The 25686-nt window shown below is 42.3% G+C and overlaps 1 protein-coding gene across 1 annotated transcript in view; it reads left to right on the plus strand.

Annotated features, from left to right (window-relative positions):
* The window catches only part of IFT54 (intraflagellar transport 54), an 85142-nt gene that overhangs the window by 46586 nt on the left and 12870 nt on the right, over positions 1-25686 (plus strand). Inside the window, exons 8-13 of the mRNA XM_089693172.1 lie at positions 652-675; positions 1622-1694; positions 3636-3719; positions 8221-8350; positions 8429-8465; positions 10655-10722. Of these exons, the coding sequence (XP_089549298.1) occupies positions 652-675; positions 1622-1694; positions 3636-3719; positions 8221-8350; positions 8429-8465; positions 10655-10722 (416 nt within the window). The remainder of the gene's footprint in view (positions 1-651; positions 676-1621; positions 1695-3635; positions 3720-8220; positions 8351-8428; positions 8466-10654; positions 10723-25686) is intronic.

The following is a 25686-nucleotide window of genomic DNA, read 5'->3' on the forward strand; positions in this document are numbered from 1 at the left end:
ACTGTCCCTGTCGCCCCCTCAGGTGAGCACATTGCTGGATCCTGGTACAGGTAAGTTTTTGATTATTATAAAGTCATCAGCTGCAGTTTTGGCAGAAAATCGACTGGAGTTACTCTTTAAGTGGTTAAAATATAACTAAAGTCCAAATTTTATTCTTTGTTTAGATTTGGTTAGAGTGGTGAGGGATTAGAACCACTGTCAGGTTTTTATTGCTGTGTGTGTCCCTGATAGGAAGATTCACTCTCTTTAGTTGTCCTGATCACCAGTGTCACCAAGAATAAAAGTGAGGGCAAATACAAAATTTTGAGTTGCCACCAGATGAAAAATAGAGGGGAAATCTTTTAATAGGAACACTTGATCCTGTAAAAACAAAAAAAGTTATTTTTTTTTAGATATACTTTAGTGGAACATCTTTGTTATTTGTCCCCCAAATTCTCTATATGTTAAAAAGCTGATATTTTGCATTGTGTACCTGTGGAAACCGGGGTTTTCTCTGATTATTTTAAACAGCGGTCAATGATCTATCATTGTTCTAATAATTGTGGTCCTTTATCTGTAAACTAGCAAAATATTATGTAGATGAGATGCTTCAAAAACGTATTGGAAATATTGGTGTGAGTTATTGTAATTTTTGCTTTTTGTGCCTTGCAGCAGTGGATTCAGCTAGTGATGATGGTAAGAACATTCATTACTATGTCATTTATTAACCTGTCAGTGATAAAAGTATAACTTTGTTTTATCTCCCTTTGTATATTTCAGAGAGATTTTTAAACTAACCTTGTCAGATTGTTTATTGAGGGCAGTGATAGTGTCTCTTTTTAAAGCCCAGAGCCAAATATACTCACTTTTTCAGCAATCTCCACTGCTCCTTCTGCCACAGTCACTGCAAAGTAGCAGGTGATACCAGATATGTGGTCATATGTGGGGATGGTGATGTCACCAGGTATTTTGCAACTGCTGCAACAGAGGAAAGACTGGTAAGGCAATGCTATGAAGGGGAGTATAACAGGGTCTGTTGTGGGCTTTAAAGAGACCCTGTCACTTTGCCATTAATAGGCAAAGTGACTGTGTCCCTTTTACCGAGCTGGTTGTATCCAGTCAGCTGTTGCATGTTTAATATAACCTTATGTATTATTATAGAATGTTTTGTGGTGAACTGGTAGTAGACACTATTTTTTATAGTTTGAATATGAATACCAGCAAAAACGTATACAGGAAGCTGTTAATGCCATTCAATATTCATTGTCCCTATGTTGAAATCTGAAACCCATCTTAAATGTAAATTTGCTGTGATTCATTGTAGCCAAAAGAAGCAGGTCTTTCCTCTGGAAAAGATTACAGCCTCTTGTATGTTAGTCTATGCTGTCTCCTTCCCTGAGATATACATATCTTTGCATAATCAGGGCTTGCAGAGCAAGTCTACAACAAAATTGAAGTGAGCACAGGCATGGTGTTAATATTTGTAATTCCTTTAAAACCTGGTAATTGACAACCAGAGGTTTTTTTTTCACAGTGGGTTTCCCTGTTGTTCGAAAACAGTAGTTTTTGTTTCATGTATGTATATGATCAGTGGGGGGGGGGTTATAATCTGTTTTTGTGACACAGTTTTTATTTATTTTAGAGGGAAGAGACACAGAGGTACATAATACTGAAAATGAAGCTTCTGATGTGCGAACAAACCTATCTGCTCAAAGGTAATGACATTCTACATAAAAATGAGATTTATTTTCCGATACAATGACCCCTTCTTCGGGCATGTGGGAAAAAAAGGTCACTTGTCTGAAGAAGGGGTCCTGCACTGCGCTAGAACTTCGCTACTTTACGCTGTGATGTGATCATTTTAATAACCTATTTGGACACTATTTTGGAGATTTCTCTTTACCTTGCAGGAATGTGTGCGTTGGGAATATTTTTCTGGACTGAATTTATTATAATTATACAGCCTGTGTGAAGTCTTATGTGCTAAAACTGAAACAAAGGATAGTAGGGATGTTGGTATTAAGCCAGTGTTTCTCCTTCTTCTTTTTTCAGTGCACCTTTTAAAAGTCCTAAGGCACTCCAGTCTAAACTGTACAAGACCTAAATGCTGGTTATCAATGGGAAACTTGAGCCTGGGACAATGCACACAACTGCCTTCATGAAATTAACTTCAGGTCAATAGCCCCCCATAACATCAGAGACCCACCATCACTAAGTCTTCTGATCACTTCAGAGCCCCCAATCACATAGTCCCCTCTTCAAATCAGAGCCCTACTCTTGGCTGCAGCAGTGCGACAAAGTTGGAAGATGAAAGCGGTCTGGAGAAGCCAGGCATCCATCCTGTCATGACTTCTGGGGGCAGGTGTGCATGCCACCTGCCCTGGATCAACGTCATGGGTTTCCAACATCATGAGGGCTGGCCATCTGCCAAGACTGGAGCAAGGAATGATGCCATGCATACTGCCCTAGATCATTAATGATTGTATGGTGCTGGTGACCAGCCTGCCTGCACCATGGCAATTCATGACACTGATTCAGGGCAAACTGGGTGCTGGAAAGCTATCATGTTTAACGTATACCAGGAAATAAAAGCAAGTACCACATGTGGTTTGCCAGTTCAAACCGAAAAACATTAAATCCTGCGTGACTTGTATTCTGTGACTGGCATGGGCTTTTATGAGATGTGGTACATGAAAGAGTGTGATTTCATCAGTTTGTTAGCCAGGTACTGGTTCTCCATTTACTGCACTCAGAATGTTTTCTGACATTCATAGCAGGATTGTTCTGTTCATTAATATTATAAGTATTTGTATATGGAGGCATCTTTATCTGCCTGTTACGTTTACAGCTTCTGCTGCATGCTTAGTAGTGCTTCATAATGTTTGTAATCTCTGGTAGTTTGCTCAAAGTGTTTAATATCATTTGAAGTTTTTTTTGTTTTTTTTTTAAAGGCAATAACAAAAAAAAATAATAAAAAATAACAAACATGTTATAACTTCCCTGCTCTGTGCAGTGTTTTTGCCCAAAGCAGCCCCAATCCTTTTCTTATCTGGTCCCCCTGCTGACGCTCCTGGTCAATTTTTCCTGCCTAGTGCTCCCAGAGCAAGCAGCTTGCTATGGGGGCACCCAAGCAGGCTCGCTTCTGAGCCGCTGTTCTGCTTGTCCATTCACACACAGCCGAAGTTCGGCTCTACCTCCTCTTTCTCTCCTCCTTTGCTCACTGGCTGTGATTGAGAGCAGCGAGAGCCAATGGCTCAGGTAAATGGGGCTCATGTAAGTATTAGGGTGGGAGGGGGGGCTGTTGCACACAGAACGTTTTTTTTTTTTTTTTTTTTTTTTTTTTTTAACCTTCATACATAGAATGCATGAATGTAAAAAACCTTGAGCCCTTACAACCACCTTTCGACTTTTATTCTTATTCTGCAACTGATTTATGGTTGCTGACTGTACTGCTTGATTTGCAAATAGTAGAGTTAGAATTTACAAGTCTGTGTATGAAATACTGTAATTGAAATATGGAAGAACAAGAATTTTAAAATCACATTAACTACTATATTTGTTGTGCTTCCTGAAAATACAATAGTTTCCTTGTAATGCTAAAGTGCAGAAGCAATGTGTCTCAGTAAGCTTATTTAGTGTCCTACTATGTATTGCAGAAGAATCCCTCGACCTGGAAGTGCACGACCAGCTCCACCAAGAGTAAAGCGGCAACCCAGCGCAGAAGTCATTGTTCCTGAAAGGTAGATAAAATGTTTCCGGGAAAACGTTGTCTGATTAGCACAATCGCCGTCAGCATGGTCAACTGACCGAAAAGGGACAAACTGAAATTACATAGGATTGTGACTTGGAATAGGAAAATGACTGCTGCAAAAGTGACTGCAGAGCTCAATCTTAGTCGCATGAACGCTGAGATTGAGCTCTGCAGTCACTTTTGCAGCAGTTTTCTTTTTCCAGGTCACAATCCTGTGCATTGTCCTTTTTGTTTTTTCCTGTTAGTTGACCATGTTGGCCACGCTTATGTTTATCAGACAGTGATTTCCTGGAAAATGCATATGTCGTCATAACCTTTGATACCGTGCAGCACAGTGGCTAAATGGTTAGCACTTCTGCCTGGCAGTACTAGGGTCGTTGGTTCAAATCCCAGCCACGGCACCACCTGCCTGGAGTTTGCATGTTCTCTCTGTGCCTGCGTGGATTTCCTCGGGGTACTCCGGTTTCCTCCCACACTCCAAAGACATGCTGGTAGATTAATTGGATCCTGTCTAAATTGGCCCTAGTATGTATGAATGTGAGTTAGGGACCTTAGATTGTACGCCCCTTGAGGGTTAGGGACTGATGTGAATGTACAATATATATGTAAAGCGCTGCGTAAATTGACGGCGGTATATAAGTACCTATAATATTAATAATAATACCGTACCTCACGACACTGCAAATAAATTGGCAACATCTAAGGAGATACCAACAATTTTCCCTCTTTGAAGCTCAGTAAGCTCTGATATGACTCCGTATTATTAGCCCCTCATACAGTGAATGATGAAAGCGAGGCTTCCCACCTGTTAGCTAGGTGTTGCATAGTGGAAGCAAAAGAATGTTACATCACTTACGCTTTAAATGTGAAATATGTTGTCACTTTCACACCTTCAAATTATGTAGTGTTTCCATTTTTTTGTCTAACCCCTGTGTTTTATACTATACCATCACCTGTTGATCATGATTAAAAGTGTAAGCTGATACATTGCTACAGGCCTATGTAATATTGTAGTGGTTTTCCCTGGGTAATGGTATGTTTAATATTAATCACGTGTGTGTTGTAATATTGTGTTGGGACTTTAGAGCATGGGGAATTTTACATTTTGGGAACAACCTTTTGGGTTATTAAGACAACAGATGCCAACCCAGAATCAATAACCATAGTTTCTGTAGTTTGTTAAACTTCTTCTGAGGACAGCCCATATGTTGATAAACTAGTTTTTATGTTGAAATTGAGAGGTTGAGCAGATTCCTCCATTTCTCTACTGTTGGTGAATTCAGACATTTTTTGGCCACTTTTTTATGCCCCAAGAACAACAGTCTGGTAGTCATGGAAGATGCCTCTTGAGCAAAGGTCTCTTTGACCACGATGTCCAGTAGACAAATATCTGACTTCAGTGATAGGTACCTGAAAGACATCCTTGATAATTTGCACAATATCCTTCCAGTATGATGAAGCTTAGGGCATATCCAGGGCAAATGGGATAAGATCAGCAGGACCTCTATTGCACATAGGACAGTCAGGGGTCTCTCTGTTGATCCACTAAACCAGTTTCTGAGGGGTGTGGTAAGTTCCTTGTAAAAAAAAACAATTGAGAGAGTTTTTGGGAAGGGGTAGGGGAGACCAAGGGACTGATAGACATCCTCTTCCACCCTTTCCTAGCTGGCAGCTTTGTTTTTTTTTATGTAGATCTTGACACAGTAATGCAGACAGTTGTGTTATAAGCCCCTTCTTTGTAGTAGCCTTAGCCAGCAAACACAACAGGGTATATTGTGCATTTCCAAGTACCCAATTACATATTTCAGTTATATTTTATTGAAGGTCCTCTGGCAAAAAGTTGGCTGTGAATTCATAACATGGTTGGTTTAAATGAAAAATAAAAAAAAATAATTTTACATTTATTAAGGTGCATCTGTAATGCTGTGAAGATGTGGGAGGAGCCTAATTAAGGTGTGGGTATGGGTGAAAAATAAGTACATTCTCCAATACATGCACTTCTGTTTTGTATCTCAGTTATAGAAAAATACCTGTTGATGTGGCAAAAAATCCAGTAACTTCCTATGCTCTCTTCCCATGTTGCACTTTATCAGCCTGATCAGTTCATTGTTTTCTGTGGACTACAGAACACTTCACCCTAATGTTATGAAGATGGTGCAAGGGGAAGGTGTTTTGTAGCCCTAACACATTTCTTGTACTGGATTGACAGCCCTGCTTCTCCAGAGATACAGTAAGGATTGTCACCCTAGGCCAGAAATGGGTTATCAATCTGATCCCCAAATGAAATTGAAGGAAACAAAGTCTAAAAAAGAAAAAAAAATCCAGCCACCACATTTAAAGCCTGATAAGCTGCAGTATACTACGGTTTTGCTCTTGGGTATAGATACACACTAACTGTTTTAGCCTTATGGGCCTGCTTGTTATTTGCATATACAGTTAAGTCCATATATATTTGGACATCATCATGGTATAACCACTCAAAGTCCAGTGACGTACCAGTACATTGCTGGTCCTTGTTGGGCATATGCATATATATTTGGACACAGGCACAATTTTAGTTTTTTTAAGGTATTTACCAAAACATATTCAAGCTATTTTTATAAAATAGATATGAGCTGAAAGTGCACACTCTCAGGTTTAGTTTGAGGGTATGTACATCCAAATTGGAGGAAGGGTTTAGGAATTACATCTCTTAAGATTAGCCATCCCCCCTTTTTCAAGGGACCAAAAGTAATTGGACAGTTGAATCAAAAGCGGTTTCATGGCCAGGTGTGGGCTACTCCTTCATTAATATTTTGTCAGTTAAGTAGGTTAAAGGTCTGGAGTTGATTCTAAGTGTGGTATTTGCATTTGGAATCTATTGCTCTGAACCTACATCGTGTTCAAAGGAGCTGTCCATGCAAGTGAAACAGGCCATTGTAAGGCTTCAAAAAAACATTAGGAATGGCTAAATCAACAGTTTGGTAGATTCTGAGGAAAGAAGAACGCACTGGTGAGCACAGCAACATAAAAAGGCATGGATGTCTTCGGAAGACAACAGTGGTGGATGATCGCAGGATCCTCTCTGTGGTAAATTCACAACATCACAACAACCAAACAAGTGAAGGACACTCTGCAGGAGGTGGACGTATTATTGTCAAAGTCTACAATCAAGAGAAGACTTCATGAGAGCAAATACAGAGGGTTCACCACAAGCTGCAAACCATTCATAAGCCTGAAGAATTTAAAAGCCAGATTAGGCATTGCCAAAAAACATCTAAAAAAGCCAGACCAGTTCTGGAAAAGCATTATTTGGATGGATGAAACTAAGATTAATCTATACCAGAATGACAGGAAGAAAAAAAAGTGTGGAGAAGGCTTGGAACAGCTCATGATCCAAAGCACACAAAGTCATCTGTAAAACATGGCGGAGGCAGTGTGATAACATGAGCATGTATGCCTTCCAGTGGCACTGGGTCATTGGTGTATATTGATGATGTGACAGAAGACAGAAGCAGCCGGGTGAATTCTGCAGTGTTTAGAGAGATACTGTCAGCCCAGATTCAGCCAAATGCAGCGAAGTTGATTGGACAGTGCTTCACAGTACAGATGGACAATGATCCAAATGCAAAAGCATCCCAGGAGCTTTGAAGGAAAAGAAGTGGAATATTTTGCAATGGCCAAGTCAATCACCTGATCTCAACCCAATTGAGCATGCATTTCACTTGCTGAAGGCAAAACTAAAGGCAGAAAGACCCACAAACAAAGAACTGAAGACAGCTGCAGAGCCTGGCAAAGCATCAGAAAGGAGGAAACCCAGTCTTTGGTAATGTCCATGGGTTCCAGACTTCAGGCAGTCATTGTCCGTAAAGGATTGTCAACAAAATTATAAAAATTAACATTTTATTTATGATTATATGAATTTGTCCAATTACATTTGAACCCCTGAAAATGGAGAGACTGTATAAAAGTGGTTTTAGTTCCTAAAATTTGTACTTGATATTTATGTTCAACCCCTCGAATTAAAGCTGAAAGTCTGCACTTCAAATTCATTTGGATTTTTTCATTTTAATTTATTCTGCTGGCATACAGAGCCAAAAGTATGAAAATTGTGCCTGTGTCCAAATATATATGGACTTAACTGTAGCATTAGCAAATTAGGCTTTGGCAAACAAACTGTATCAGGCTCAGCTGTCATTCAGCAAGTCAGAAAATTGCATTATATACAACATACATGCACAACGCAGTGGCGCTTGATTGAAATTAGAGGCAGGGCTTAACAAAGCCCTTCAAAAATTCACACCCCGGGCCTGCTCTATCATTCAGAGGTACTGCCGAAAACATTCAAAGTCTGTTCAGTTGAAGGGTTTCTATCCCAAAAATGACTGTAATATGTTAACAGTATGTAGTTAATACATATAATGATATCAATGTAACGATGATGTTGCAGACTGCATTTATAGTTCAATGCTTAGTGGAAGAGGTAAATGAGATCTATTTTTCCAATTTAGGGTTAGCAGTGGAAAGGGTGTATCCAGTGTAATTGTGGAGAAACAGAAAGATGACGGTGATGATGATGATAATGAATTTGTGGTGGAAGAAGCTTCTCTTCAGCTGTTGGATATTCCTGCAATGGAGATGGTAAGAAATGGGGCTGCTTGTAGACATGGTAATGCAGCATATTAGTTACATTTATTAACTAATGCCTTCTCTTTCCAGGAGTCAGAGCTAGACCTCCCTGTGGATGAAAAGCACGGTAAGAGTGATGCCCTTAAAGTGGTTGTAAACCTGAAAAATAAACTAAACTGTTTACCTGGTACAGTTAAGCATCAGAAACCATTTGTCCCCAGTCTTGCAAAGAAAAGTGAATCCAGCATTGTTAAATCCTCTCCACTTTCTTGCAGGGTTAAAGAGTGACACATGACAAAAATGGTGTCACCCCCCCCCCCTCTCCTGTTGCAGACTACATAATTCTCTCATGCACAAGTGTGAGAGAAGGGGCTGTATGTCCAGCATTCCAGCATCAGATCGCTGCCTCCTCTGGCTCACCTATGATTGACTGCTCCGCACCTCAGCATTATTGGCCATGCTGAAGTCAGGTGATGCCTTCCACGAGTTCCGAATGGTTGGTACTCATGAGAGGGCGTGGCCAGCCACCAGGGGTTTACACAGTCAGGCTGGAGGGAGTGTAGAGATGGGAGGGAGAGTCCAGTGAGGTCACACAGGTTGTGTGAACTTTCTCAACTCCTTTGGTAAATAAGCTTCATTATATATTTGACATTGTAGCAACATTCGTATGATTGAGAACAGGTTGAGGATAGGCTGTGTTTGGTGGCCTTCATTCTAATTCTAAATAAGTATATTGTGTGTGGCAAAATATTATTCGTTGTCACAATTTCTTTTTTACTCTAGTCTCTCTCTCCCCCTTTCTCCCCCCCCCCCTCCTGCCTTCCCCCCCCTCCCGCCTTCCCCCCCCCCTCCCTCCTGCCTTCCCCCCCCCCCTCCCTCCTGCCTTCCCCCCTCCTGCCTTCCCCCCCCCCTCCCTCCTGCCTTCCCCCCTCCTGCCTTCCCCCCCTTCCCCTCTCTCCCCCTCTCCCCTCCTGCCTTCCCCCCCTTCCTGCCTTCCCCCCCTTCCCCTCTCTCCCCCTCTCCCCCCCTCCCCTCTCTCCCCCCCTCCCCTCTCTCCCCCCCTTCCCCTCTCTCCCCCCCTTCCCCTCTTTCTCTCCCCCCTCTCTTCTTCTCCTATCCTCTCTTCTTCTCCTCCCCCTTCTCTCTCTCCCTCTCTCCCCTTCTCTTCCCCCCTCTCTCTCCCCCCTCTCCCTCTCCCTCTCTCTCTCCTATCCCCCCCCCTCTCTCTCCCCCCTCTCTCTCCTATCTCTCCCCCCTCTCCCTCTCTCTCTCCTATCTCTCCCCCCTCTCTCTCCTATCTCCCCCCCCTCTCCCTCTCTCTCTCCTATCTCTCCCCCTCTCTCCTATCTCTCCCCCCTCTCCCCCCTCCCCCCTCTCCCCCTCTCTCCCCCTCTCTCCCTCTCTCTCTTCCCCCCTCTCTTCTTATCCTCCCCCTTCTCTCTCTCCCGCCCTCCTCTCTCTCCCTCTCTCCCCTTCCCTCCTCCCCTCCCTCCTCCCCTCCCCCTCTCTTTCCCCCTCTCTCACTCCCCTCCCCCTCTCTTTCCCCCTCTCACTCCCCCCCCCTCTCTTTCTCTCTCTCCTATCTCTCTCCCCCCCCCTCTCCCCCCCCTTTCCCTCCCCCTCTCTTCCTCCCCCTTTCCCCCTCTCTCACTTTTGCAGCAGTTTTCCTATTCCAGGTCACAATCCAGCACAATGTCTTTTTGTCTCTATTAGTCCGTTGACATGGTGACCACGATTATGCTTATCAGGCGACGGTGTCCCGGAAACTGTATATGCTGTCATAACCTTTGATACTGTACCTCGTGACACGAAAAATAAATCTGAAGCTTCAGTCACAGAGGCACCAGCTAAGCGAGCACTAACAATTTGCCCTCCTTGAAGCTCAGTAAGCTCTGACATGACTCTGTATGACAAGCCGCTCATGCAGTGCATGACTAAAGTGAGGCTTCCCACCTATCAGCTAGGTGTCTCATCACACAGCTGAGAAGCAAAAGATCAGTGTGAAACATGTCACTTTCACACCTGCAAATAATGTAGTGTTTGCAAATTTTTGACCTACCTCTGTAAGTATAACATGTTTGTTATTTTTTCTAAAAAAAAAAAAAAAAAATGCCTTTAATATCACTTTAATCAGACCAAGTATGGGTTATGCTGTAATTTTTGTGACCACTAGGGGGAGGTGGTTACCTCCTTCTTTTACTAAATTTTATTTTCTCAAAATGCAGACAGGGCAGTAATGCTGATTTCGGATTAGGATTAAATACAGCATATTTCATTTGTTTCAAATATACAGCACTAGCTTTCCTGTTGTTACAGGTAGTCTTGTTAAGAAAATCTTAGAGACCAAAAAGGACTATGAGACACAACCTGATGCAGCCAGTAAGGTAAGATCCACATCATTTTGGCACACAATCAGTATATTTCCCATTATATCCATTAAATCTGGAACAATTGTTTTTTTCTTTCTTCCTTAACACTTTCCTTTTTAATATGATTTTAAATTTTTTTTTTTTTGCTATATAAATGGAAAAAGATCGAAAATGTTGAAAAAAATTAACATTTTCTATTAAAATCAATTTTGTTTTCAGAAATTTAGGCCAAAATGTATTCCGCTACATATCTATGGTAAACAAAAAATCCCATTAAAATTCCAGGACAGTGCAAATGACACCTTCTTGGAAAGTAGACAGTCTGAGGTATTTAGTAAGAGGCATGGCCAGTTTTTGAAGATGTAATCTTTTGTCACTTTTTTTTCTTTTTTTTTTTTTGGAAAAATTAAATTAAAAAAAAAAAAAAAAAAAAATTTTTCACATTTTTTTTTTTGTACACCTTGTCACCAGTGCAGTATAGCGTTATCATATGGCTGGTGTGGCGGTGATCAGGGATGCTGACTGGTGACAGTATGTTAAAAAAAAAATAGTTTTTATCCAATTTTTTTGTTTTACTCTTTCTTTTCTTAACTATTTTTTTACATACTCACATATTTATTTACATTTTTTTACATACTTTCCTTAGTGACACTGTACTACTCTTGGGGTTGTGATCAGGGTCTTTTTTTTCCACTTTGATTGCTGTTACAGTGATCTGAGCAATGTTTTGAACTGTCATGAATGGGTTACATTCATAACATCTGATTATTATTGTGTGCTGTGATTGGCCCAGAGCTATCTCATGGTACAAGGTGCTGTGATTGGCCCAAGTACCATGTGATAGCTCTGGGCCAATCACAGATGTTATAAAATGCATTCATAACCGCTTTGTTGACATTGTGATCATGTGATTGCATAACGACCACATGATCCTCTGGCTGATCAAAGTGGCCCGGTACTGGAAGCTGCAATCCAGATGACACACCAGTTGCAGGAGCGGCCTGCTACTAGCCCTTGGCTGGATGATGGGACATGTATGTGATCCAGCCTGCCCATGCCACCTGCTTGCAGTAAATGTACTGTGGGCAGGTGGAAACTGGTTAAATACAAGAAGACAAAAGAATACAAAAAGTTACCCCATTCTCTCCTGCACACTCTACCTATAAAGGGCAAAAAGGGGTCGTCATTAAATCTGAAGGTCTGTAGAAAGAACATTATCGTGTATTTTATAAAAAAAATATGCGTAGCTATCCTTCCAACAAAGCTGCATTAAATTAATTCCATGTGAAAGGGGCAGAAATCAAATGTTTTGAGGATTTATTCTTGGAAATATCTCTCCAATAAAACGTTTACAGTAAACATTTCCTAAATATTGATTTTCAAAATTACAAGTAGAAGTGTACCTTTTATCAACTGGCAAATGGCTGCAGTTTTTTCAGTTAAATTCTTAGGCTCCATGTACACTGGCTTAAGAAAATGCCAGTGCTCTTGGCAGAAAACAATGCTAATTTTGAGGGTTTTTTGTACTAGCATTTAGGAGCTTTTAGTGTTTTTTTTTTCTGCCAAAGAAACGTTCTCAGAAACGCAAAACAGAAGTACCTAGAGCTTCAAAAATGCCTCCAGACTACTTAATGTGCATGAACACAAAGGATAACATTAGCTACTTCTACAGGCAAAACATGATGAAGGAAGGTATCTATCAATTTCTCTGGGCAATTCATTAGAGGGTAAGTGACACAGCATCAGTGGTGTCTCCAGCATCTGGCACCCAGGGCACGTGCTCCGCATCTCCGACACCGCGACCCCCTGCCCTGCCTTTGCTGAACCCGACATCACTCTGTGCCCAGCTGCCTGTCGGAGAACCAAGGAAAGCTTCCCCAATGCTCCTCCTTGGCACTGAAGAATCACATGATACACAGGAGGAAAAGACTGAGTGGAACTAGGTCATCCATGCCACTCTGTATCTGAGGTCTGTATTTTAAGGAGGGGTGGATTGTATTGGGGGCAGGATGACCTGCAGAGGGGGATTGTACTGGTAGACATACTGACCTGGTGGGGGGTGATTGTACTGGGAAACAGACTGACCTGGGGGGACGATGATTATACTGAGGGACAGACTGACCTGGGGGAATTTACTGGTGGACGACCTGGAGTTGATTGTACTGGGGAAAAGACTGACCTGCCAGGAGGTAGGGTGAGGGGGGATTTGTACAGGGAGGGGGGGATTGTACGGTGGGACAGACTGATCTTGGTGATGGGGGGGGAATGCTACTTGGGGTCAGATTGACCTGGAAGGAGGATTGTACTTGGGGAGGATCTGTGTTAGGAGAGTGAAGTTGGATGGGGGGTGGGATTTGTACTAATAGGGAGGGATTTGGGGTGATTTGTGCTGGAAGGTCAAATTTGAGGGGGGAAAATTAGTACTGGGAGAGGGGATGGGGGAGTGAGAGGATTTGTGTTAGGGGGGCTTGTGCTGGCAGCATTGGTAATGAAGGTGGAATTGGGTGGGGTGGGAGTTTGTGCTGGGGAGATGGAATTTGGGTGGCAAGCAGGATTTGTGCTAGAAGGGTGAAGTTATATATAGCGATATATGCTATGTGCATGGGAGGGGGCTGGCACAGGGATTTAGGCAGGTGAGAGGATTTGTTTTGTGGGAGGGGAGGATTTGTGCAAAGAGGGGAAATTTAGTGGGAATATTTGTGCTGGGAAGTTAAATTATGGGAAGAGAGAGGATTAAGTCCTTGGAGAAGGGATTTGGGAGGTGGTGGGATTTGTGCAGAGAGGGGGGATTCGGGGGGAGAGGATTAGTGCGTGGGGGGGGGGAATTTTGGAGGAGAAGAGGATTTTTCGTGAGGGGAAGGATTTGTTGATGGGGTGGAATTTGTGCTGTGGAAGGGGGAGGGGGTGAAAGGACATGTTGGAAAAATGTTCATTGATCAGCAGTTGCAGCCACTGATCAGTGTATTCAGACAGTTCCAGGGGGAGGGATTCCTCCATAACTTAATCTGTGAAGATGGAGAAATCTGCCCACTAGCTGAACAAGAAAAAACTATTAGTATATGGCGAGCTTAACAGACTTCTGCAATATATACACTACATTGTACATTCCGGACTCTGGCACCATGTACACCCTATTGTACTTTAGACTCCTGCACTATATACACTGTACTGTACATTACAGACCCCTGCAATATGTATGTATACTATATTGTACATTACAGACTCCTGTGCTATTACAATATATTTAACCATACAGACGCCTCAATTATCCATACTTTATTGTGCATTACAGACAACAGCAATATGTATGTACACTATTTTGTACATTACAGACTTCTGCACTATATACACTATATTGTACATTAGACTCCTGTGCTATAAACACTATATTGTACAGTACTGACTCCTGCACTATATGTACTATATTGTAAATTATATACTCAGCTATGTACGCTATATCATACATTACAGACTCCTGCATTATATACACTATATCGGGGTAGGCAACCTTAAAGAGGTGGAGATCTACCTGAATCACATGGGAGAAGTCAAAGATCACCGGGATCAGTTTCGCCTTCTCAAACCTGATTTATACCTCTAATTGCTATATTACCGTGTCACAATCACGTGCATTGCACGGCAATCATGGGTTTAAATCAGGTGTCAAGGAGGCAACATATCACCTCCTCACCACCTATCAAACACACTCGGATCGCTTTGCAGAGGAGCAGCAGTGCCTGCTGCACTTGTGCATGAGCCCATAGCTACATCCAGCAATGGCACTCTTAGGGCTCGTTCACATGTAAAGTTGGTGGGTGGTAAAACCCCGTGGTTGAGTCATGGTTTTACTGCCCCCAATCCCTACCCTCTTTAGCTGCTGCGACAGTAGCCAAAGGTGTAATTATGACGCAGCAGAAATTACATCCCCTGTTGCTTTTGGTGGGTGCTACCGCCTGTCAATCGAGACCAATTCAAATAAATGGGATCACTTTGCCCCATAACTGCATGCTTCTGTGGGGTCCAAGGGGTTAAAGCAGGTGGTGAGAAAGAAACAGATCGCTGCCTGTTTAACCTCTTGTTTGCTGTACTGCACAAGGTTGCAGGGCACTCGCAGAGTGGCCTCATTCACTTGAATGGGTTATGCTTGGCAGGTAGACATTGGCTTATGTGGCTTTTGCTCCCTACTACAGCTCCAACTTTACAAATAGTCCCTCTGCATTGCACTATGTTCGATGCTCTGGGAAGCCCTGACTCTGATCTACCAGTTACCTGGCCGTGATCTACTGGTTGCTGACCCCCGCACTATATTGTACATTACAGGCTCCTGCACTATGTACACTATAGTGCACCTGCCCCAAACCCCACCCCTGCCCCAACCACACCCCCTTAAAGCTTATGAAATTACATTTTTCTTTAGAATAAATAGTCCAAAATATAAAACTGTACACAGTAATGTATATCCCAGCTCCCCTGTACTCCATTATAGTGATATGACATGTATACAGTAATGTATATCCCAGCTCCCCTGTACTCCATTATAGTGATATGACATGTATACAGTAATGTATATCCCAGCTCCCCTGTACCCCATTATAGTGATATGACATGTATACAGTAATGTATATCCCAGCTCCCCTGTACTCCATTATAGTGGTATGACATGTACACAGTAATGTATATCCCAGCTCCCCTGTACTCCATTATAGTGATATGACATGTATACAGTAATCATTACTGTATACATGTCATATCACTATAATGGAGTACAGGGGAGCTGGGATATACAGTCATGGCCGAAATTGTTGGCACCCTTGATATTTTTCCTGAAAATCAAGTATTTCACACAAAAAAGGTATTGCATTAACACATGTTTTGCTATACACATGTTTATTCCCTTTGTATGTATTGGAACAAATATAAAACAGAGGCAGAAAAGCAAATATGACATAATGTCACACAAAACCCCAAAAATGGGCTGGACAAAAGTATTGGCACCCTTAACTTAATATTTGGTTGCACACCCTTTGGAAAACATAACTGAAATCAGTCGCTTCCTATAACCATCAATAAGCTTCTGACACCTCTCACCCGGAATTTTGGACCACTCTTCCTTTGCAAACAGCTCCAGGTCTCTCTTATTGGAAGGACACCTTTTCCCAACAGCAATTTTAAGATCTCTCCACAGGTGTTCAATGGGATTTAGATCTGGGCTCATTGCTGGCCACTTCAGAACTCTCCAGCGCTTCTTTGCCATCCATTTCTGAGTGCTTTTTGACGTATGTTTGGGGTCATTGTCCTGCTGGAAGACCCAGGATCTTGGACGCAAACCCAGCTTTCTGACACTGGGCCCTACAGTGCGACCCAAAATCCTTTGGTAATCCTCAGATTTCATGATGCCTTGCACACAGTCAAGGCACCCAGTGCCAGAGGCAGCAAAACAACCCCAAAACATCATTGAACCTCCACCATATTTTACCGTAGGTACTGTGTTTTGTTCTTTGTAGGCCTCATTCCGTTTTCGGTAAACAGTAGAATGATGTGCTTTACCGAAAAGCTCTATCTTGGTCTCATCTGTCCACAAGACGTTTTCCCAGAAGGCTTTTGGCTTACTCAAGTACATTTTGGCAAACTGTAGTCTTGCTTTTTTATGTCTCTGTGTCAGCAGTGGGGTCCTCCTGGGTCTCCTGCCATAGCGTTTCATTTCATTTAAATGTCGACGGATAGTTCGCGCTGACACTGATGCTCCCTGAGCCTGCAGGACAGCTTGAATGTCTTTGGAACATGTTTGGGGCTGCTTATCCACCATCCGGACTATTCTGCGTTGCAATCTTTCATCAATTTTCCTCATCCGTCCACGACCAGGGAGATTAGCTACAGTGCCATGGGTTGCAAACTTCTTGATAATGTTGCGCACTGTGGACAAAGGCAAATCTAGTTCTCTGGAGATGGACTTGTAACCTTGAGATTGTTGATATTTTGCCACAATTTTGGTTCTCAGGTCCTCAGACAGTTCTCGTCTCCTCTTTCTGTTGTCCATGCTTAGTGTGGCACAGACAGACACACAATGCAAAGGTTAAGTGAACGTCTCTCCTTTTTATCTGCTTTCAGGTGTGATTTCTATATTGCCCACACCTGTTACTTGCCCCAGGTGAGTTTACAGGAGCATCACATGCTTGTAACATTCTTATTTATCCGCAGTTGTGAAAGGGTGCCAATACTTTTGTCCAGCCCATTTTTGGAGGTTTGTGTGACATTATGTCGAATTTGCTTTCTTTCCTCCCTTTTTTTGTTTTGTCCCAATACACACAAAGGGAATAAACATGTGTATAGCAAAACATGTGTTAATGCAATACGTTTCGTGAGAAATACATGATTTCCTGGAGAAATATCAAGGGTGCCAACAATTTCGGCCATGACTGTACATTACTGTATACATGTCATATCACTATAATGGAGTACAGGGAAGCTGGGATATACATTACTGATTAATGTATATCCCAGCTCCCCTGTACTCCATTATAGTGATATGACATGTTGTATACAGTACTTACTGTCCCCCGAGTCCCCTGCGGCGGTGGAGAGGGTGTCTCCTCTCAGCGGAGGAGAGCGGACCTCTCCTGCACCTGTCCCCTCGGCGGCAATGCTGCAGAAGCCGGAAACCGGAAGTTGGAAACCGGAACTTGGCTTCTCAATGAGCTTTGGAGCGCAGGTGCAGTCGCTCCATGCTTCATTTGTGCTCGCAGCCGCTCGTCACAGAGGAATTTCTCCTCGCATTTGGCGAGCGGCTTTTTCAAGCCCTGCTATAGTGTACAATTCATGTCTGATCAAATTGTTCATTGTCTCAACAGCTGCTGCTTGTTAAGCAGCCCCTGACTAACTTAACTAAGGTAGGCTTAGAGAAGGTGTTAGTGCTCTGTCTATTTTCAGTGTGCGCAAATTCACATATAATAGAAGAGTTTGACTTTTAAAAAATGATACTGATGAGGTTTATAGATGTCTGTGAGACTTTGGCTTGTAGCACAGCACTTAAGGCATATTTTATGTGTACAAGAAGGCTTTTATTTTATTTAATCATGCCCCTTTACACCCCTTCCACTGTTAATGCAATTTGCCCCCCCTCCCCCTGCTGCTCGTCGCAGACTGTATGTACGATTCCTCGTATCAGGTAGATGTTTTCTTTTCTATTAAAGCACTTATAGCTTTTTTGGTTTTATCATTGCTTTTATATAATCACAATTAAATAGCATATTTGGCCATACCTACAGGCAGAGCTGTACTGTGCTATTTATGATCTTGTTAAACTATTATGCTTGGCATTTCTCCTAACTACCAGCTCAAATTTCAGACCCACCCAGTACACACAAATCATATTAACTGGGTTTGGAGTCCATGCACTATTGTTCAATTTGTAGTTGGAAATTGTTCGTTTATATGGGATTTGTGACTATGGTAATAATAGACGTTCCATTGCCAGCAGAATGTACTTTGTTTATTTTACTATGTAGACCCTGAGAGATGTGCTGCTTCTCAGCTGTACAAGGGAAATTATAGTTTTAATAAGCTCTAGGTTAGGGGACTCCAGTGACCATGAATGTGCAGTTGTAAAGCTTATATAGTTGTGTGGATATACTCCTCCTGTCTTGCATTTTATAATCTTCATTAATTATTGATGTAGGCTCAGCATATGTAATAAAACCGTATATTTTTGTTGAAGCAGGAGAACGTGCATGCTTGTATAGTCTGTAGAAGCTCAATGGATGACTTTTCAAGGATTCCTGCAAGTGTGGGTAAAGTGGACATGTAATTAAAACTCACACTTCACATTAATCAGTAGGGCAAATATTTGCATTCACATTACTATGTTCACCTACTTGGAAAAAAGCGCTGTTCAAATGTTCCCTCGTGTATGCAAACACTACCAGTAGCATTTTGGTGGTCTCACATTAAAAATATACTGCAGAGATTCTATTTCTTTCAGACTTGCACTGTATGGTAGACATATAGGGGTTTATTTACTAAAGCTGAAGAGTCCAAAATCAGACTCCTTTCTGCATAGAAACCAATCAGCTTCCAGGTTTCATTGCCAAAGCTTCATTGAACAAGCTGAGGTTAGAAGCTGATTGGTTTCTATGCAGAAGGGAGTCTGATTTTGGACTCTCCAGCTTTAGTAAATAAACCCCATAGTGACATAAGAGAATTGTCAGTACAAAAACACTGTGCAGCCTTACTAAGCAAAGGAAGTATAGCCTGCAATTAAGGCCCCCGCATTGTACAAATAAAATAAAAAAATACGTAGAAACAAGTTAAGCAGTATTTTTTAAGATTTATATTAAAGTGGTTTTAAAGGCAGAAGCTTTTTTTTACCTTAATGCATTCTATGCATTAAGGTAAAAAAGCTTCTGCAAGCAGCTCCCCCCAGCCCCCTTAACTACTTGCGTGAGCGCAATCTTGATCCAGTGATGTGCACGAGAGCATAGGCTCTCTCTTGCTCTTTCCTTCCTCACTGACTCAGATTTAGCAGCGGCAGCCATTGGAAGGAGAGGGGAAGCCGCGGTCTGTGTGTCTTATGGACTGGCCTGGAAGCAAGCACTCATGAGTTTGCCCATAGCAAGCACCTTGCAATGGAGGCACTTGACAGGGGGAGGGGCCAGGAGCGCTGGCGGGGGAATCCAGAAGAGGAGGATCGAGGCTGCTCTGTGTAAAACCATTGAACAGGGCAGGTAAGTATAACATGATTGATTATTTTTAAAAACTATAATGTGAGCCTTTAGAATCACTTTAAGCTGATCTTTCACAAAAAGGCTTTATAGTCACATTTTTCAAATATGATTTTGTAAGGCGGGCTAGACTGATGATCAGCCTTGTATACGTGGCAGGGGCGGACTGACCATTCAAGCACTCGGGCACTGCCCGAGGGCCCGGGGTCAGTAGGGGGCCCCATGAGATGCCCCTGGTACCTTTCATTGGCTTTTTTTATAGGCTTTTTGGGTATGGGTGAGGACACAGGGGCCCCATGATCCCCTATTTCCCAGGGGCCCCATGAGTTGTCAGTCCGCCCCTGATACATGGCATTGATTACTCATCTTTGTTCCTGTGTTTGTAGAGGCTTTTAGAACTATTATTGTGCTCTAAGGAACTTTTCGATTGCTGTATGTCTGCAGCTGTCTGGAACAATATATAGGGTTCTACTTATCGCAGGGCTTGGTAAATTTGCTTTAAATCTAGGAGCCAGCTAAAAATGTTAGGAGCCAGTTTTTTTTTTTTTAGCGTAGAATGGGATGTCAGCTCCCAGGGCAAGGCAACTTTTGGGCAATAAGCTTCATGAGATTTGCCGCCCGACAATCACAGCAAAACCGCACCACTTTGGACACTGGGAGGCAGTGTGTGAACCCAGGTGCCAGGACTCAATTTCTAGTCGCCATGGTGACCTAGCTCCTGGGATTTGTGAAGCCCTGATGTATCAAAATAATGGAATATAGGGATTCACATCTTTAGTGCATTCATGGCATATTAATGTTCAAGAGCTGCCATTTTTTTAGTTAATCCCATACATTTTTGTTTTATAAATAAGTAATTCAAATGCTTTATTTTCTTATAACCTAATGAAATGAATGTACTCAATGTTTACTCTAATTTAAAGTGAAAATTCCCTCACAAATATGGCTGTCTTTCTTCCTAACCATTCCTAACTTCCTTTACTGCCACCCAAATTGCATATGTGTTTGGCTGCATAATAAAGAGCTACCTATTGGAGAAGAGGCAGATGAAAGTGCTGGGTTTTTTTTTGTTTTTCTCCTAATTACTACTTCATTTGTTCAGCCTTTTGTACAACGCAACATTGTATTTTTATTTAAAACGGAACTTTACCCATAACTACTTCATAAAATAATGTTCTTTAGCAAGGAACATACATTCCACATTAATAATTATGCTACCAAAATTAGTGTGTGATGTAATTTGCTTCCAGCATTGGTCCTGTTTCTTCTTGCTGGAGGCTGCCATTTTGCTAAAGCCCAGAGTTCCTGAACAGCTGTAAATCATAAAGCAGAACTAAAGTCATCGATGTAACAGTTTAACCTCTTTCCCGCCACCCTATAGCAGAAATACTGCTACAGGGTGGCAGGGGGGCACAAAATCATGTGTATATATACGTGATTTTGCATTTCCGAATAAGGGGCGCTTGAGCTGCGCTGCCATTGGCGGCCACACCTGTCAATCACAGAGTCCCAGACAGTGATTCACCGCGGGCCCAGCTATCGCCGTGTATCACCGATGGGAGAGAGACCTGTATGTAAACAATACATATCTCTCCCCTGTCAGCTCCTACACATTGCTTTGTATGGTTCTGCATAGCAATGTGCTTACACAGTAAAGTACACACACAGCACACAGTAAAGCACAACACAGCACACAACCCTTTGATTGCCCAGATGTTAACCCCTTCCTGCCCAGTGTCATTAGTACAGTGTCTGCGCTTTTTAATAGCGTCACATTGGTGTCACTGGGGATGTCAGTGACAGTCAGTTCCCCCCCAGTGTCAGAATGTCCACCGCAGTCCCGCTAAAAGTCGCTGATCGCTGCCATTACTAGTATTAAAAAAAATTCCAGTATCTGTACTGTCATTTGTAGACACTATAACTTTCATGTAAACCAATTAATTTACACGTATTTGGGTTTTTTTTTTAGCAAATACGTAGCAGAATACATTTGACGAAATTAGATTTTTGAAAAAAATTTTTACTGAACATGTTTAATAGCAAAAAGTCAAACATACAGAGTCTTTTTTCAAAATTGTTGGTGTTTTTTTGTTTATAGCGCAAAAAATAAAAACCGCAGAGGCGATTAAATACCACTGAAAGAAATCTCTATTTCTGGGAAAAAAAGGACAAAAATTTCATTTGGGTGCAGCACTGCATGACCGCACAATTGTCATTTAAAGTAATGCAGCGCCATGTGGCATAAAATGGCCTTGTCAGAGAAAAAAAACAAAAAAAACATCAAATGGCTGGTATCTTAACTAATCACATGTACAGCACCATGGCAGTTGGAGATCAAACCGCAGCAGCTTCCTTGGCTGTAAGGGCTCGTTCACACTAGGCTGTTTTGCCAACGCTTGCCAAACGCCCCTATAGCTTTTGGCAAGCGTTGGTCCGGCGTTTGCGGAGCGTTATTAACGCTCGGCAAACGCTGCATGCGCGGTTTAGCGGCGGTTGCTAGGCGTTTGCCGAGCGTTAATAACGCCCCACAAACACCTATAATGCAGTTTGAGTGGTGTTACCGCTCCGCAAACGCCCCGCAACCGCGTTGCAACCGCACCGCAAACGCCGGCCGGGCGTTTGCGGAGCGGCACCATAGACGAGAATAGGAGGCTTCAAAGCCTCCTGACTCGTCCAGAGGCGTCCGTTTTGCCGTGACGCGACGCAAACGCTCCCGTTAGAACAGCACCATGTGCTGTAATGTGCAGAATTGGCAGAGGCGTTTGGGAAGCGGTAAAAACGCTTACCAAACGCCTCTCTGCCGCCTGCACACAAGGCTAGTGTGAACGTAGCCTAAAGGACAGGAGGGTTTATTTCCGCTTTAACACCCCAGTCACAGTGGGTGCGACTTGGCATGCGACATGCCATGCGACTTGTAAATCATATGCCAAGTCGCACCATATTGTCTGCAATTAAGAGCGGTCAAATTGGTACGGTTCCAACTTGGTCGGAGCCACACCGATTTCTAAAGTAGTACATGTACTACTTTTGGTGTGATTTGCATAGACGTCTGTGTCAGATGTCTTGCAAATTGCACCTGAAATCCACATCTCACCCGACTTTGAAATCATGCGACTTCACTGTTAGTCGCACGATTTCAAAGTCGGGCTTGATGTGACTGGGGGAGGGGGGGTGGAGGGGGTTCAAGGCTGTCAGCAGACTGGTCTCTGCAAATTCAGTATTACCTAAAATGCCTAAAGTTAGAGAGCAACTGAGCATGTACAGAGCAGGGTGAGACAGTGTATTACTGAATTTTAACAGTATAGGCACTTTTTAATGTTTTACATAGCTATACCTGCAAAAAGGACCTAACAGAACTTAATTTTCTGACTAAAATTCCACTTGATTCATCTAAAACCTGAAGATGTGGGACCAGTTACTCTGTTTTGTAAATTCAGTCCACTGTGGATCATATAGCGGTAGGCAGACAATAAAACTGACATGAAGAGCAAAGTCTAAATGTGTTTTAACGTTTTTTGGTTTATATTGCAGCTAAATAGGCTAATTAACAATGCAGTAGGCAGGTGCTCTCTAAGGAACATTTTCCAAGCAGCAATCTTAGCAGCTGTTGTAGCTAAATCACCATTTTACAGGTTGAGCAAGCATCTGTTTTTGTGTAGAAATGCTGATCTGTCAGAATTGTGTCCGCTTCTTAGCATTAAGACTTGTGAAAAATCATTAACTTGTTCATGGCGGTAGCTATTTGAGTGGCTGAGAATTTTTTTTTTTTATATTTTTTTTATTTATAATGGAAGACTCATTGTTTACCTTCACTGATCAAATACCTGGAACATCATTTATTTTTCTAGAACAGTTTTTGCAGAACTTTAACCACCTATGCACCTATGGAGAAACTTTAACCATGTTAATGTAAGTTGAATTGCAGATAAACTGCTAGACACAATTGAAATCCATATAGGGGAGTACTTTTGCCCACTAAAGGATTTCTATTTCTGTCCATTTAGTCTTGAGATTTATAGAACCATGCTATAGAGAACAGCTAGATTGGTGACTTTGCTCACAGCTTCTAAAGACACATCCCTCTCCTTTTTTCATTATTATTATATTATTATTATACAGGATTTATATAGCGCCAACAGTTTGCTCAGCGCTTTACAATATAACGGGAGACAATACAGCAACAATACAGTTCAATACAAGAGGGATTTGAGGGCCCTGCTCCTTGGAGCTTACAATCTAGGAGGGAGGGGCTAGTGGTACAAAAGGTAGTAACTGTGGGGATGGACTGTTTGGAAGAGTAGAAGATTCCAGTATTAGCTGAGGGCAGGATAGGCCTCCCTGAAGAAAGAGGTTTTCAGAGATCGCCAAAAATGAGCAGAGTAGGCAATAGTCTGATAAATTGGGGTAGAGCGTTCCAGAGGATGGGGGAAGCTCTGGAGAAGTCCTGGAGACGAGCATGGGAGGAGGAGACAAGGGAGCTAGAGAGTAGGAGGTCTTGCGGAGAGTACGGTTTGGGTGATATTTAGAGACAAGATCAGTGATGTAATTTGGAGCGGAGTTATAAACGGCTTTATACGTTATTGTTAGCGTTTTGAATTTTATCCGTTGGACAACGGGAACCCAGTGGAGGGATTGGCAGAGAGGGGTGGCAGATACAGAGTGGTTAGTAAGGTGGATGAATCTGGCAGAAGCATTCATGATAGACTGAAGAGGGGATAGCCTGCGATGAGGTAGGCCAATGAGGAGGGAGTTACAATAGTCAAGGCAAGCTATAACAAGGGAGTGAATAAGTTGCTTAGTGGTTATCGAGGTTAGGAACGGTTTTCAGCTTATTCTTTGTCAGCACATGTGCAAAGCAGCACCCCAGATATTTGCCTAGTGTTACCCCTGCCTCTCCTAGTCAGAGTGCAGGGATTTCCTATATGCATTTAAAAGCAAATTTTATGATTTTGCAATGGCTACATAACTTCATTAATTGCTGTTTTATTTATATCTGACTGGAGTTTAGCTTTAAAGCAGATTTTAATCTTATATTTTGCTTTCCCTGGTTTCTCTTTTCCCTCTTCTTCATTCTAATGACATTTTTAAATAAAACCTGTTTTCATTAATTATCTTATTTACACCCAGTGAATTTATTGGTGCGTCTTTATGCAATGCAGGCAGATCATGGATGTTGGGAGGGGCCGGCAGTGTGCTGTACATATTTTCCTGAGAATGTTGCAGCACCCTGCCTCAGTACTTCTGTCAAGAGCCCTCTGCCCTATTGCAAGCAGTGAGCTGGTTCTTGGGAGGAGTTATGAAAATATCAAAATGTCTTGATCGGTGTCCGTCTGAGGAGTGGGTGTTCCTGGACAGACTGCATTTGCATGCAGGCTGCCCTAGGTAACACATGTGATTCTTAGTCTCCATGTTTGCACAGACTGAAATCCAGTAAATGAAAAGGTTTGGGTCAGCGGGGGGGAGGAAAGAACTAGATGATACTGGACATCCTCCAGCTATGAAATGAGGCAAGTTAGGCTACTTTCACACTCATCTGCCGCAAAAACGGTTTTACCGCGTTTTTACCGGAGTTTTCTGACCGTCTTTAAAGGACACATGACTTAAAAACTGCACCAAAAACGCTTCTCAGCTACGTTTTGAGGTGTTTTTTTAGGCGTTTTCCATTGATTTCAATGGGAAGAGGCATTTTTGGGGCATTTTTTTTAACTCACCAAACATGCTTTAAAGATGCTGCAAGCAGGAGGTTTTTACACCACACCGCAAACGCAACGTCTCAGTGTGAAAACATACATAGATATACATTCACATACATAGTGAAGTGTTTTTCTGGAGCTTTTCAGGCACTTTTTTTAACGCACAAACGCTTCAAAAACTTCTCAGTGTGAAAGTAGGCTTACATTTAAGTACAAGGGAGAAGCCTATTCAGCTGTGCAAGACAGAGGACTTGTTCACACCATGTCTGTTGTGCTGTGTTTTTCTGCAAACCACTGCACATGCATAGTGTGAACAGGGCTCATACAAAGCAATTGTTCCCTATGTACCCTGTTCATACCACATATGTGCGATACTGTGTAGAAAAATACAGCGCAACCGACATGATGCAAATAAGCCCTTAAATAAGCATGGAGTTCAATTTTAAGCTTTTCAAGTTCAGACACTTTCACCCCCTTCCAGTCCAGGCCAATTTTCAAATTTCAGCGCTGTCACATTTTGAATAACAATTGTGCGGTCATGCAACACTGTACCCAAATGAAATTTGTAG

Source organism: Staurois parvus, unplaced genomic scaffold (assembly GCF_062004578.1).
Source record: "Staurois parvus isolate SC_StPar_1 unplaced genomic scaffold, SC_StPar_1.0 ptg000616l, whole genome shotgun sequence".
Lineage (NCBI taxonomy): Eukaryota > Metazoa > Chordata > Amphibia > Anura > Ranidae > Staurois > Staurois parvus.